Raw genomic sequence first — 15814 nt, 5'->3', positions numbered from 1 at the left:
CACACACACACTCAGGAAAAGTATGTCTGTATTGAGAGAACCATAACACAAAAAGCCTAAACTAGGAATCTGTCTAAACTGGCAGAGTAGGCAAGTCTGCCTTATCTTTTAGAAATGTTATCTACAAAATGAATGGAAAAAGTTATTTCATTATTTCAGTAATTTCACTGATAGGTCTCTCTCCTATACAGATCAAAGGAGCTTACAGTTAGATACCTGAGAAGAATATTATTAGCATTAGTAGAGGCATATGATGCAAGAAAGCAAATTTATGCAGCATCAGCCAAAAAAAAAAAAAAAAAAAAAAAAAAAAAAACACTTCCACTTCACCCCCTCCGTTTGTTCGAAATACCTGTCCAACTGAGCCTTAAATTTATTTAGGCTATCAACTTCCACAAAAGATGTGGTTACAAAGGAACTGGATGCAAAAAATAATTTTGATATCATATATTTGGATTTCAGGAAAGCTTCTGACACTGTTGCACATGGAAGGCTATTGTACAAATTGGAGCAGAATGGTATTAAGGGTAAGTTGCTACACTGGATAAAAGGATGGTTGAGTGGGAGAAGACAGAGGGTGGTAACTAATGGGTGCTGCTCTTCGTGGACTAATGTTATTAGTGGAGTCCCACAGGGTTCAGTGTTGGGTCCTCTGTTGTTTTGTATATTTATCAATGATATTGATGAAGGTATATCAGGCTTAGTGTCGAAGTTTGCAGATGATACAAAGGTTGGCAGGGTTGTTAATGACAGTAATGGTAGTGTGCTACTGTAACAGGATCTAGATAATTTGAGCAGATGGGTTAAGAAGTGGCAACTGAAGTTTAACCTTGACAAATGCAAACTACTGCATATGGGCAGAAGTAACCCCAGAGAAACGTACCAACTGTGTGGTACTACACTTAAGGTGGTAGAAAATGAAGAAGACCTGGGAGTAATTGTGCAGTCAGATATGAAGTTTTCTGAGCAATGCAGACAGGCTGCCAGGCAGGTCATGGGGTATTGTCAATGGTATATAGGAATTTTGCTAGCAGGGAAAAGGAGGTGACTGTCCCTCTGTATAAGGCAATGGTCAGGCCACGCCTTGAGTACTGCGTACAGGTCTGGAGGCCTCATTTTAGGAAGGATGTAGATTTGCTTGAGCGTGTACAGAGAAGGGCAACAAAATTGGTGAGGGGAATGAAGGGATCCTCTTACCAAGAGAGGCTTAACTTCTGCAAATTGCAGCGGCTGGAGACTAGGCACCTGTGCAGTGATCTGATTGAGGTGTATAAGGCCTTGAATGGATTGAGCACGCTGAATTCTGATGGGATCCTTCCACTTGTTCAGATTACAAACATAAGGGGGCATAAATTCAAATTAAGAAAAGACATATGTAAAATAGATGTGCAGAAATTTGCCTTTAGCCAGCGGGTGGTTAATTGCTGGAACAAACTTCCATCTGTCGTTGTGGAAGTTGATTGGTTAAATAAATTTAAGGAGGAACTGGACAGGATTTGGAGGGAATGGTGTGATTTTTTTAAATTTTTTTTTGGCTGATGCTGCATAAGCTCATACACTTTCTTTTTTTGAATCACATGCCGCTACTACTACTACTACTACAACAAGGAATGAAAGTTTGTTCCACCAACCACCTACCCGCTGGCTAAAGGCAAATTTCCGCACATTTGCGCAGGATCTTTTTACTAGAAGAAGAACATACGCACAACTTTAGCAGGAATTTTCCCACAAACTAACCACTCGTCATCCATAAAAAAGATCCTTAGATGTGTCAACCAAACAAAAACCTAACAGCTACAATCTGAAAAACTAATCATTAACTTAACCTGGATCTGACCACTGGCTTAAACTGGAGTCATTATCTGGACTTGACCACTCACACGGACGGGACAACATGTCCCAGGAATGGCATACGAAGACCTGACAAAGACACTATGCAGTTTGCTGCCGAAACATCATTAGGCGATCTGAACCGGGTACCCTCACTCGGTTCACTTTCTTTCCCTTCCCTTGGCAGGGGATGGTTACTCTGTACCCTCCCCCCCCTGCCATCCCCTATCTTCACCTGGTGAGGCATGGGCCTGCCCCGCCGACTTTTGGGGTTATCTTCACTATTGAAGTCTGTCTTTCATCCCCCAGTCTTCAGTCTCCCTTCCCTCTCTAGCTATCTTATGACTAGCGTTTGACCCTTGCCAAAACTACACTAGCCCCACACAAAAATTTAAAAAAAAAAAAAAAAATAAAAAAATAAACTATAACGCGTATAACTTATATCTCTTTCGGCCTGACCCAATTTCTAGCGTTTCTTCCCCCCCCATCCACTTTTTTTTTTTTTTTTTTTAGGTCCTAGCCACTGAAATCTCAGGAAATTAGGTGGCAGGACCTGCCAGAGTAAATAGTAAATTTCTAAAATACTGGTGTACTTGGTCTGCCTCCACGAGGTATAGTGTGGGCAACGGTGGGTCTCATTTGAGACCCAACGGCTAAAAGACCAGATGAAGAACGGTACAAAACATTACACACCACAATATCCATACACTTTTAAACCTCTGGCCTCTAAAGTGTTCTGTATCACACCACAATGTATATTATGCTGAGATGAGGGAAACCCCTGGTGCCGTTAAACCCTAAACACACTATACATCTATCCTACATCTTTCTTTCCTCAATCTGAATTTATGCCCTCTCAGGCGATTATTCTGAGCAAGAGGAAGAATCCCATCGGCGTTGAGCATGCTCAAACCATTCAAGGCTTTATACACCTCTATCAGATCACCTCGCTGGTGCCTAGTCTCCAGACACTGTAATTTGCAAAATTTAAGCCTTTCTTCGTAAGAGCAACCCTTTGATCCATTCAGTAATCTTGATGCCCTTCTCTGTACTCGTTCCAGCCGCTCTACATCCTTCTTGAAATTAGGTGGCAGGACCTGCCAGAGTAAATAGTAAATTTCTAAAATACTGGTGTACCTGGTCTGCCTCCACGAGGTATAGTGTGGGCAACGGTCATTCTCTACCACTGTCAGTGTAGTACCACATAGTTGATATGTTGCCCTGGGGTTGCTGTTTCCCAATATGTAGTACTTTACATTTGTTAATGTTAAACTTCATTTGCCAACTCTCAGCCCATCTGCTCAACCTTTCCAGATCCTGTTGCAGCAGTATAGCATCAGTAGTGTCCTTAACAACCCTGCCAACCTTTGTATCATCTGCAAACTTGGACATTAAGCTTGATATACCATCATCAATATTATTTATAAATACAGAAAAAATAATGGACCCAACACTGAACCCTGAGGGACTCCACTAATAACATTAGTCCACCATGAGCAGTGTCCATTGATTACCAGTCTCTGTCTTCTCCCCATCAACCATCCCTTTATCCATAGCAGCAAATTGCCTCCAATGCCACACTGCTTCAATTTGTGCAGCAGTCTTCCATGTGCAACAGTATCAAAAGCCTTTCTAAGATTCAAGTATATAATATCAAAGTTATTCCCTGCATCCAGTTCTTTTGTGACTGCATCATAGTATCCAATCAAATTGGTCAGGCAAGACTTTCCCTTAACAAAACCATGCTGTGTCCGAGCTATAACTGAAGTCTTGTCTAGATGATCCTGCAGTGCTTCTTTAACCAGTGCCTCCATTAATTTTCCTGGAACAGAAGTTAAACTCACAGGTCTATAATTACTTGTGTCAGTCTTTGATCCTCCTTTGTGAATTGGGGTCACATCTGCACATCTCCAGTCTATGGGTACCTCCCCTAAGTCCAAGGAAGCTCTCATAATTATGGCTAAGGGTTTGCTTACTTCCTTTGCTGCCTCCTTTAATATAACTGGATAGATCCCATCCACCCCAGGTGCCTTTCTTGTGTTTATCTTCAACAATTTCTCCTCCACTTTACTCTCAGTTATTACAAGATTATCTACCTTACTGCCAGAGTTGAATACACCTCTGGCATTCCCCTCGTTGAATAACTCCTCATGTGTAAATGTCGATGCAAAATATTCATTTAGCTACCTGAGCAGGATCATCAACAGTTGAACCATCGATATCAAGTGGACCAATCTGATTCATCCCCTTCCTTCTAGAGTTTACATAAGTAAAGAACTCTTTGCTGTTTTTCTTTGCATCCTTTGCGAAAGATTTCTCGCAATCTGCCTTCGCCTGCCTAACCTCCTTTGTAACTTGGTTACAGATCAACTTATATCTGTCATAGGCTTCTGTGTCACATATTAATTTATATGTATCCCATGCATTTTTCTTCTCTGCCATATATCTCATTAGTTCATCTGACATCCATTTAGGCCTAAACCTTGAACACTATTTCTTAGTTGGTATGTAAAGGCTAGTAGCTTCCAAGATAAGGTCTTTGAATGCTTCCCATTTTGAATTTGCTGTTGGCTATTATTAAGTGTATTCTGTAGTCATGTGGATTCAAACCATGATCAACTCTAATGCAAGTACATACTATTATACTATTGCACTCTCCACTCAGGAATGTGAGGCCATGATCAAATTAACACAGGAATGAAATAAATGTAATTTTTTTAAAATAATCTCTATTCATTTATAAACACACAGTTTTGACAATAGTTTATTCAAGCTTCGAAGGCTGCACCATTCATTCAATGAGGAGATTCTCCTAGTCCACTAATAAAATGAAGATGAAAATGCTGATTAACTTCAGTATGGTTGTATATGGTCTTTGAAGAAAGCCATATTTAACTGGTATTTCTTATGTCTATTTCCTAGCAATTTCTAATTAGTTCGACCCACATAGAAAGTCCAATGAACAAACTAAAGTCCAATGAAAATTCACTAATCAGCACTGGCAAAGCAGTCCTTGTGCTCAGATAAAAACATAAATGAAAGGATTAGATTAAAACAACGATATTTTCATTAAAGGAAAAATAAATTAGGAGACTTCCAATCTATAGAAATTTAATATCAAGAAATTTATTATAGGTTCTAATGCCCTTCATTTTTAAAAATGCTTTGCATTTACCACTTTTGTTGCTGCTGATGTGTATATGTGTCGAACAGCATCCAGTGATGTTCCATAATGCATATGTGGGGACATTCGTAAGTGGTCAATAAATGAGCTCTGCACTAAACCTCAGCAAGACTTGGTACACAGTTTTATTTGTTCTTTGCTCGTGTTGAGGTTAATTTATGTACATGGGATAAAATTTTGAGGTTTGTTCTGATTTACAGCTTAGCCCCAAAGTAAGTGTTCACTTGTAGCTATGAATTCTTGACATTTACTTTTCAACTGTTATTTATTTTTAGGTGAATATTAAAGGAAATCCTCCTTTACAATCCAAAAATTACAACACACAGAATGACATTCTCTCAAATATAGGTGGCAGTGGACATGTCAAGAGTAAAAATAATTTAATCACTTCAATTATTTTGCCTTGAAGTAATTTTCATTATGTATTAATTAACTTACCTTTAATTATGATGTTTTGTTTATTTTCAGGAACTACAACTTCAGCATCTGGTCTGTAAAATTAGAATGTACTTGTAATGTTCATAAAAATGTTCACAAATTGCTTATTAATGAATTTAAGTATTACACACAAAAAAAAAGTTGCACATACTCTTTTTGTCAGTTATTGGCATATACTTTAAAATTATTAAAAGCACAAATGAAAATTCTCTTCAGTCATCCAGCTGAGTATGAAATACTGATATCATAAAATATAAACAGCTGCTTTAAACTTTACTAACAAGACAGAAAATCCCATTATGTGTCAACAGATGGTAATAATGATGTAATCTGAGTTAAACAGATTTTTTTTGCAAAAAGGAAGAGGAAAACCAGGGATTTCTCAGAAAAAGCACATGGGTTTTTATTTCCCACACTGCACTAGAATTAAATTTCACTGACAACGTACATATTTTATATTAAAATATGAATGTAGGATTGTTTACCAATACAATATATGTTCAAGTATTAGCTTACCTAGGATTTTTCTTTCTGTGGGTTTCCATTTTGACTTTCTGTTAGACAGCAACTGATTTTTCATTACTTAAAGACAATGCTGCAGAATTTTCCCTCTTCAGAAATGCTGAGGCAAAGTTTTGTTCAAATAATGGCCCTCTAGGCTTTGCTGTCAAGAGCACTGCCAAAGTTTCACTAGAAACTGATCTGAACTCAGTTTTTATTTTTCTCATCTCACTGAATATTCTTTCATACTCAGCAATGCTATGAGGAATTATTAAAATGGCAAGCATGACTTGGGATAATTTTTAAAGTGCAAAAGAAGAGGTTTTTTTTTTTTTTTTTTTTTTGAAAAGCCTCCAATGCAATTGCCAGTTGCCTAACCAAGGATCACTGTACATCAATTCTTTATTCTTTAACAACAGTCTGTAGGTTCTCACACCGAAACTGACAGAACTGATGCTGCAAACAGCTATTTCTTCATCTTTAACAATGCCACAAAGTACTGCAAACTGGTCCACAAGTTCATACTCTTTCTTACTATTTCTGCTTCTTACATATTCTTACTCTTGCTCAAACAGAATACATAAGAGGGAATAAATTTAATAAGGAAGGATGGGAACTTGTATACCATGTAGTCACAAGCAGCTAAAATACTTCCTCACTGAACAAAAGAACAATCTTCCCCACTTTCTTTAGAATTTTCACAACTTTGACAGAATATATGCTTATGACTAAGTCAGAATCATCCTTCTGACTTAGTCAAAGGCATACTTCTGTATACGGTAATACATGTGCAGAAGATATGCTTCTGCATACCATATGGTAATACATATGCAGAAGATATGCTTCTGCACAATTACCAAAGAATGATAATGAACTTCACTAAGTTAGCTAAATGTTGGTGGCATCTTTACCTTGCTCAGACAACACACATATGGGGGCATAAATTTAAATTGAGGAAGGGTGGTTGCAGGATAGATGTGTTGAAAATTTGCTTTCATCCAGCTGATAATTGATTAATGGAACAACCATCCATCTGGTGTCGTGGAAGTGAGTAGTTTGAATAAATTTAAGGAAGAACTAGATAAATTATTAGAAACTTTGGACAGGTAATGTGGGGGGGGGGAGTTTACTGATACTATATAAGTTTTTTCCCTCATTACCTGCCACTACTAATGCTAATATTGAAAATGGAAGATTTAAAAAGTGTTGGTGTAATAAATTTATGCATAACAATCTTCAATGTATCAGGAGTAATGACCTCAGTACACAGATGTGAAATATGATGGACTGAAGAGCTATGTTTGGATTTTAAAAAATTAGCATAACATTTAAAAGAAATAAGAAAACTGCTTTATTCAAGCCAGAACAGAGGAACATGAGACTTTCTGCACAGGTGTTGATAACATACCTAGAATTATCAGTTTGCTTGGCCTCTTTAAGATTGCTTTTAGCAGAAGTATGCAATTCAGAAGTTCTTTTTGAGTTCATCAATTTGTCTTCTTTCGAAATTTTTGGATTTCGAAATGCTCCAAAAAATGCTCAAACAACTTTTTTCAATGCTTCTAACCTCTTCTTTTAATAGACTAAAAAAGGTTGCCACTGTTCTACAAATCTAGTTACACAACTAAAGACAGCTGATATGTATACAACACATATGTGCTTGAACTTTTTTTTTTTTTGCTTCACTGATAGGCAACACTCAAAATCTGTTTTTTCTTTCAGCAATTCTTGCTAGGTAGTATTAATTTTCCATAAAATATTCATTCACTCATACAGGAAAGCATGCAGCCCCCTTTTCAGCACAAAGATGAATAAGATGACAAGGACAGTCCATTAAAACAAAGCAAAAAAGAGGAGACTGAGCACTAAGTGCTCAATCTCCTCTTTCAATATCCTTGATACTTCAGTTTATACCTACCATAACAGGCATATTATCAACACTAAGTGAAGTGAAACACAGTTTTTTAAAGGAATCCCATATGCTTTCAGGTTGTTTACAAGAAGATGCCTAATGCTGTAACCATGTAGCATCACCTTCCACTGCTGACAGTGAGAGCAAGTTGCTTCTTTTTTTTTTTTTTTTTTTTTTATTTTTTATATTACATAAGGTCAGATATAGCCTAGAATCATGAACTTTAGTAGCTTTGATCTACAATGGCAGCAATCAAAAATGGCCCGTGTTTCAAAGTCATCACTACTTCTGTCTCTACACATGCAGTTTCACTAACAATGTCTGTTGCTTTTGTTCTTTCTCAAACACATTTTTTTGCTATTTCACTATCATGAAACATATTTTTGAACACCACACCAGGACAACTCAGAGATCAAAAGAAGATTATATTCTATAACAAAAGACCAAATAATCATTCAGCACGTACGACAACTGCATCACTACGAAATGCCACATCCTTTGCATTTTCTTCTATGCACTGCACTGCTTATTTGTTTGAAACACCCCCATTCAAGTCTTTGCACAGTTTCCTAGTTTTTGTATGCTGCAATCTGTAGACTGAGGTCTTCCTCAGTTGGCAAAAGTATTTTTTTTACCTCTGACTGAATTATTCTTCTCTGCATCCATTCGAACAGATCCACATCCTTCCTAAAATGAGGCTTCCAAACCTGTATGCAATTCTCGAGATGTGGTCTAACTATAGCCTCATACAATGGGATAATCACCTCCTATCCATATTGGAAAAATTGCTGTATTGGCTTCACACCACACAAGTAAGATGAAATGGTTGTAGAGAATAAGGCTATTATCCCACATTTCTATTTTGAAATGTAGGCTAGTACATACAAGGGTTGGTTTGTTAATGAAAATAAGCAGAAATTCATAAAATTTTTTAAAATTTCCAATTTTAACATAGTTTTACTATTTTTTTGCAAAAAGAAAAAGATGGAGAAAACTATCATTTTGCAAAAAGATGAGAACCTCTTAGCATCTAACTATATTATGATGGTAAGACATAGAATGGGTCAAATTTAGTTAAAAAAAAGAAAAAAAAAAAAAGAAAGAAAAGTCAGGTTCTCCATCATAAATCTGGAGAGCTGGTTTGTTTGTTGTTTGTTATTTGGTTTTTAGGAGCATTAGCAACTAAGGCCATATTGCTCCGGGATATGCGGTGGTCATTCCCTGACCTTTCCGCATCCTCCGTATTTGGTGGTGATGGGCTCGAACTCCGGTCTAATCAAGAAGCGTGTGCTACGCACTGCTGCTCCTTCCCACCTGGCTACGGAGGCGCCTGGAGAGCTGGCAGCTATGTCATGCCAAATCTGAAAAAGGTAATACATTTGCCTTGTGTACTATACGTAGATATGATTTTTCAATTTTAAGCATGGGGAAATACGTAATCAGACATTTGCATAAAACTAAACATAAAGGCAGTGTGCAGTGCATAGAAAGAAGTGTAACGTATGATTTTCTACAAGCTTTGAAAAAAAAAGAAAAATGTTTTCTACTTGTAGATTTTATTTAATTTAAGCAAATAACAATAACAAAATAAGAAAACAGCTCAAAAAGAAGAAAACAGTAGAATATTAATACAAAAGTGAACAGATTTTTTTGGAATAAATTCTAACCATTTGGTCTTTCCTTTATGCATTATTCCAGACCCTTTTCAAATACTAGCAGTAATCTATCATCATGTTCATGTTCCACTTTTCCTGGTATGTTCTTTTTATCTCTGTTATATCTTGGTGGAATCTCTTTTTCTCTTCTCACTAATGCAACCAAAATTTTCCAAAAAGGACTGTAGAGTGAAATATAAACCATCAAATTTATCTTATACCCTAATTTTTGAAATTTATTGCATATATTTTCAACAATACTTTCTTAATTAGCATATTTATTGTTCCCTAAAAAGTTGTGAACATTTCTGAAACCAATCCATGCTTCTTTTCAACAACGACTATCGTTCTGCCATTTTTGCTATCCAAAGTTAAATAACTTGTCTGTGGCCCGACAGAAACATTTTTGAGTTCTGCATTACATAACCTTAGAAACTGAGTGAAAAGATGCATAAAGCAAATACAATCTTCTCAAGTTTATATAAATTGCTTCAGTAACCCTATATTAGCATTAGCATTAGTAGAGGCATTTGATGCAAGAAAGCAAGCTTATGCAGCATCAGCCAAAAAAAAAAAAAAAAAACCCACTTCCACTTCACCCCTCTGTTCGTTCAAAATACCTGTCCAGCTGAGCCTTAAACTTATTTAGGCTATCAACCTCCACCACAAGGGATGGAAGTCTGTTCCACCAACCAACCACCCGCTGGCTAAAGGCAAATTTCCGCACATCTATCCTACATCTGTCTTTCCTCAATTTGAATTTATGCCCTCTCAGGTGATTTTTCTGAGCTAGAGGAAGAATCTCATCAGCATTGAGCATGCTTAAACCATTCAAGGCTTTATACACCTCTATCAGATCACCTCGCTGGTGCCTAGTCTCCAGACACTGTAATTTGCAAAACTTAAGCCTTTCTTCGTAAGAGCACCCCTTTGTTCCATTCACTAATCTTGTTGCCCTTCTCTGTACTCGTTCCAGCAGCTCTACATCCTTCTTGAAATGAGGTCTCCAGACCTGTATACAGTACTCTAGGTGTGGCCTGACCATCGCCTTATACAATGGAATAATCACCTCCTTATCCCTGCTGGAAAAATTCCTGTATATCATTGACAATACTCCATGAGCTACTCTTGCAGCCCGTCTGCACTGCTCAGAGAACTTCATACCTGCCTGCACAACCACCCCCAAGTCCCTTTCATTCTCTACCACTGTCAGTGTAGTACCACAGAGTTGATACGTTGCTCTGGGGTTGCTGTTTCCCATGTGTAGTACTTTACATTTATCAATGTTAAACTTCATTTGCCACCTCTCAGCCCATCTGCTCAACCTTTCCAGATCCTGTTACAGCAGCATAGTGTCAGTAGTGTCCTGGACAACCCTGCCAACCTTTGTATCGTCTGCAAACTTGGACATTAAGCCCGATATACCATCATCAATATCATTTATAAATACAGAAAACAATAATGGACCCAACACTGAGCCCTGAGGGACTCCACTAATAACATCAGTCCACGATGAGCAGTGTCCATTGATTACCACTCTCTGTCTTCTCCCCCTCAACCACCCCTTTATCCATAGCAGCAATTTGCCTCTAATGTCACACTGCTCCAATTTGTGTAGCAGTCTTCCATGTGTAGCAGTCTTCCATGTGCAACAGTATCAAAAGCCTTTCTAAGATCCAAGTATATAATATCAAAGTTATTCCCTGCATCCAGTTCTTTTGTGACTGCATCATAGTATCCAATCAAGTTGGTCAGGCAAGACTTCCCCTTAACAAAACCATGCTGTGTCTGAGCTATAACTGAAGTCTTGTCTAAATGATCCTGCAGTGCTTCTTTAACCAGTGCCTCCATTAATTTTCCTGGAACAGAAGTTAAGCTCACAGGTCTATAATTACTTGTGTCAGCCTTTGATCCTCCTTTGTGAATTGGGGTCACATTTTAGATATGAACTGGGCTGAATAAATCCTTCCATGAAATTTAGTAATGAAATTACAATGCTCTGTGAATTCCTTGTTTCACATCAGCCTTTAAGCCTTACTTTCTTAAGTTTTAATTTATAAAAGTTAATCATTTCAATTTATATGTATAATCATAGTAAGTATTATTATTATTATAATAAATGAACAATTTGTTTTTTTTAAGAAAGGCTGCCAAGGACAGCTCATGAGGTTTTGTCAATGACATACAAATTTTTCCAATAGAGATAAAGAGATGATTATTCCAATTACATAAAGCAATGGTTATGCTGCATCTTGAATATCACACACAGGCTTCAAAACCCTAGTTTAAGAAAGATGCGGATCTGTTGGAAAGGACACAGAGAAGAGCAGCAAGATTGGACGAGGACACAAATGGGTATTCTTATCAAAAGAGACATTAGTTCTGTAAGCTATAGTACAGCCACTCTCTGATTAATGTAAGGATTACATTCCATGGAACGCTACACAAGTTGAATTTTACATAAGTCGGAATTTCCCTAAATACATTTAGGGAAATTCCACGCTCACGACTTCGCACGCTGAATTTGATAGAAGCAAAAAAGAAATATTAGATGAACGTTTATATAGAATTAGTAAATTTTTTATCTCATGCACAGGAAAAATTGCAAAAGTGTACAAAATTTCAAAATTATAAAATTACAATAAGAGAGAGTAGACAGACATAACGTCAGCAAGTTTTAAGTTTCGGGCATCATTGCCAGAATTAACTCTTCAGCTGATAAGCACACAGCTGTGGAAGTTGAGGGCTGTGCAGATTTAGAAGGGGTTTTTTCCAACACATCACAAAATTTCTCTGCAGCGGCAGAATCAGCACTGGTGACTTCACTGCATACATTAATGTTTTGGAAACTAGCGCGATGCCTATTAAACTTTTTTGTTTCTTTATATTATGTCCAATTAAAATTTTATTTCTTTATATTATGTCCAAGTACACACAACAACTTTTTGGGGTGGTTAGAAGCTTAAGTTCCAGGGTTAAATTTTTATAACTAGGGTATGGGATATAAGAAAACAATGTACAAACTGCCCAGTTTTAGCATTTAGGGAAGCTTCACTTAAAAATAATATTGGAACACAGGTCTGCATATCTTTTTGGTATCTTTCACGGTAATGTCAGGTTGGGTAATAGTCCCATCTCCTACAGCATCAAGCATCACCTTGGCATCAAGCATCATCAAACATCATTACCACAGCATGACAAACACTCTTCTATACTTTTAACAAGCAACCGAAAAATATAAAAAAATAATAATAATAATTGCCTGTAATGTAGGAATAATTCGTCCCATCCCATATATATATATATATATATATATATCTGTAATAATTTATCTAAATGTATGTTGTTTCCGTGTCAACAAAATAGGCAACTCATACACCAACCATTAAGTTCAATTATTACTGTAAACAAAATGTTGATACAAAAATATAATAAAATGTGAAAATTATATTTACAATGAAATAAATAAAACTGATATGATCTACCATAAAATAATAAAATGTGATAACTGTATTTACAATAAAATAAAACTGACATAATCTACCATAAAATAATATGAATTAAAACATTGTTACAATAAAATACTATAAAACCTAAGCGTAATTAAAAGCGATAAAACCTGTAGCTTTCGGAAGCGTCGGCTTCCTTCCTCAACAGTATCAAAGCTTCTTGCAATGCCTCCTTAAATAGCAGGCTCACAGTGCTTCCACACGTGGTTCAATCAGCGCATGGTCTGAACTGGAAGTGGAAATAGCTCGGGAGCGTGTCAAACGGAACCATTCATCCGTACTCAGGACAACAGTTTCAAAGAGGGGACGCATACGCATGCCTCTGTCCATATTAATAGTATTGTTATCGGATGAGCAGATTCACAAGCTCTCGAGCCATTTACGGTCCCAGAACCCATGTGCCCAGTCAACAATAACCGCATCCTTAGATACTATTACTAGTAATGTATCTTCAAGATACTTGGTACTTATAAGAAGATTAGTTTCAGATAAAGTTACTAGAATAGCGGATTCTTACAGACAGAGGCAGATTATGAAGTTTAATAGGTTGTTGGGAGAAAATGTAATACAACGTAATGATAGAAGTATGCACTTTGTACATAATTTGAGTAGAGAAAGAGGCAGAGAAAATTTCTAAAGAGACATTTTGGTCCTGGCACGCTATGGGATGTCGACTTCCCAGATTTTATGGACTTCCCAAGACACATAAGAAGGGGGTCCCTCTTAGACCCATTTTATCATTTATAGGAAGCCCTACATACGCTTTATCTGGGTTTTTGGCTAAATTGATCTCCCCCATAGTGGGTCGTTCCAGCTATATCATCAAGGATAGTAAAGAATTTGTGAACTTTGTGAAAGACCAAACTATAGATGAGAATGAAATCATGATTGCCTTTGACATTGTGTCCCTCTTTACGTGCATTCCTATTATGCATGGAGTACATTGAGTAAGAATGGTGTTGAATAATGATGTCTCTTTGGCTAGTAGGTCGCTTTTAAATGTAGAAGATATATGTTCTGGTGTGGAACTTTGTCTGACCAGCATCACTATAGTGTTCCAAGGAACTATGTATAAGCAGGTTCATGGTGCAGCCATGGGTTCGCCCATTAGTGCTATCATGGCCAATTTGGCCATGGAAGAATCAGAAAATAAAGTTTTTGAGGGGTGTCAGTTTCCCATGACGAAATGGAAGAGATACGTAGATGACACTTTTTTTTTTTTTTTTATGTAAACCCCAAAAACGAGAGGTATTGGAACCTATAGTACCTAGTACCGTGCTTGGGTTGGAGGTTGAGAAGACGAAAGAAGATATTTGTTGACATTGGACTTCTGTAGACTGTAATTTTCAGTAAATACGTATGCAGGAAGGTTGTTCCAGAAAACGGCAGTTGAATTGAATAAACAAGGAAGATGAAAAGTTGGTTCCGTGAGTTTGAAGTTGGAGAGTAAATGGATGTTGGCTGGTGGCGGCACGTGTTCAGACTATTTTGAAAGAGAGAGCGGGAATTATAGAAGCCAATTCAGACGAACAGTGCCCATGGAAGTATCTGTAGAAGAGGCATGCAGCAGAAACAGTATGTCTATGAGACAGTGAGTGGAGAGACTCTGTTAGAGATGAATCATTAATTAACCTAACTGCCCTCTTCTGAATGGAATCAAGAAGTCTGAGAGAGGTTTTGGGGGCCCCAGATGTGGGAACAATATTCCATGGCAGGGTGGATTTGCGATTTATACAGAGTGAGCAGCTGTTTGGAAGAAAAGTAACGCCGAGAGTGAAAGAGAAAACCAAGTTTTTTAGATGCAGAGGAAGCAATACCGTATTTCCCCACGTATAAGACGCACCTTAATTTTGGGGCCCGGAATTTGAAAAAAAAAAAAAAAAAAAAAAAAAATGTATTACATAAAGTTATTGAACTCAAGTTTTATTCATCATAAAATTCGTACAACTCCTCATCACTGTCAAAACTCCCATCCATTAGCTTGTCCTCATCTGTGTCTGATGACGAATCACTGTCTTCATATATTGCCTCGTCCTCAGTTCCATCTATGGAATTTGAAATGCCACAATTCTTAAATGATTTGACAACGATCTCAATCTTGATATTATACCAGGATCTTTTCACTCAGGTACAAACTTCTCCTATAATTGGTTTCTTCACTCTTCCTGCTGGTATCAAATTGTCCCCAGAAGACTTCATCCATTGGTTCCATTCGTCTCTCATGGCAGCTTTGAAGGGTTTGTTAATGCTGACATCAAGTGGTTGGAGCTGGGATGTCAAGCCTCCAGGTATGACGGGAAGTTTTGTTTTTTGCTCTGCAGCAATCTTCTTTGTGTTTTTTGTTATGTGTGCCCTGAACTGATCAAGCACCAATAGGGCAGGTTTGTGTAAGAGCCCACCTGGTCTCCTGCACCAAACTTTCTCAAACCATATCTTCATTCCATCCTGATCCATCCAACCCTTGTCATGAATATGGACAATCACTCCTCAAGGAATGTCTTCTTTTGGCATTGTTTTGTGTTTGAAAATCAGCATAGGAGGCAGCTTGGTTCCATCGGCACAACAAGCTCTAACAACTGTATAATGGCTCTTTTCATGTCCACTTGTCTTCACGGTTACAGTTTTCACCCCCTTTTTATCAACATCAAATTGAAGGGGACTTCGTCCATATTTGCAATCTGTCCCAACTCAAACTGATGTGTCTTTTGACATTGAATGACAAAATGATGAAATTCAAGGACCTTCTGCTCATAGCTTTCAGGCATCTTTTGGACAAGTCTGGTAT

General features: G+C 37.4%; 1 protein-coding gene across 1 annotated transcript in view; it reads right to left on the bottom strand.

Moving 5' to 3' along the window:
- Window positions 1–15814, bottom strand: part of LOC150085253 (uncharacterized) — a 44932-nt gene that overhangs the window by 14646 nt on the left and 14472 nt on the right. The window contains exon 4 of the mRNA XM_090373116.1: window positions 5453–5505. Coding sequence (XP_090229242.1) covers window positions 5453–5505 — 53 coding nt within the window. The remainder of the gene's footprint in view (window positions 1–5452; window positions 5506–15814) is intronic.

Source organism: Mastigoproctus giganteus, chromosome 5 (genome assembly GCF_048544385.1).
Source record: "Mastigoproctus giganteus isolate SK-2022 chromosome 5, ASM4854438v1, whole genome shotgun sequence".
Lineage (NCBI taxonomy): Eukaryota > Metazoa > Arthropoda > Arachnida > Uropygi > Thelyphonidae > Mastigoproctus > Mastigoproctus giganteus.
The sequence above is the reverse complement of the archived record's forward strand: the minus strand, read 5'-3'. Positions and strand labels throughout refer to the sequence as shown.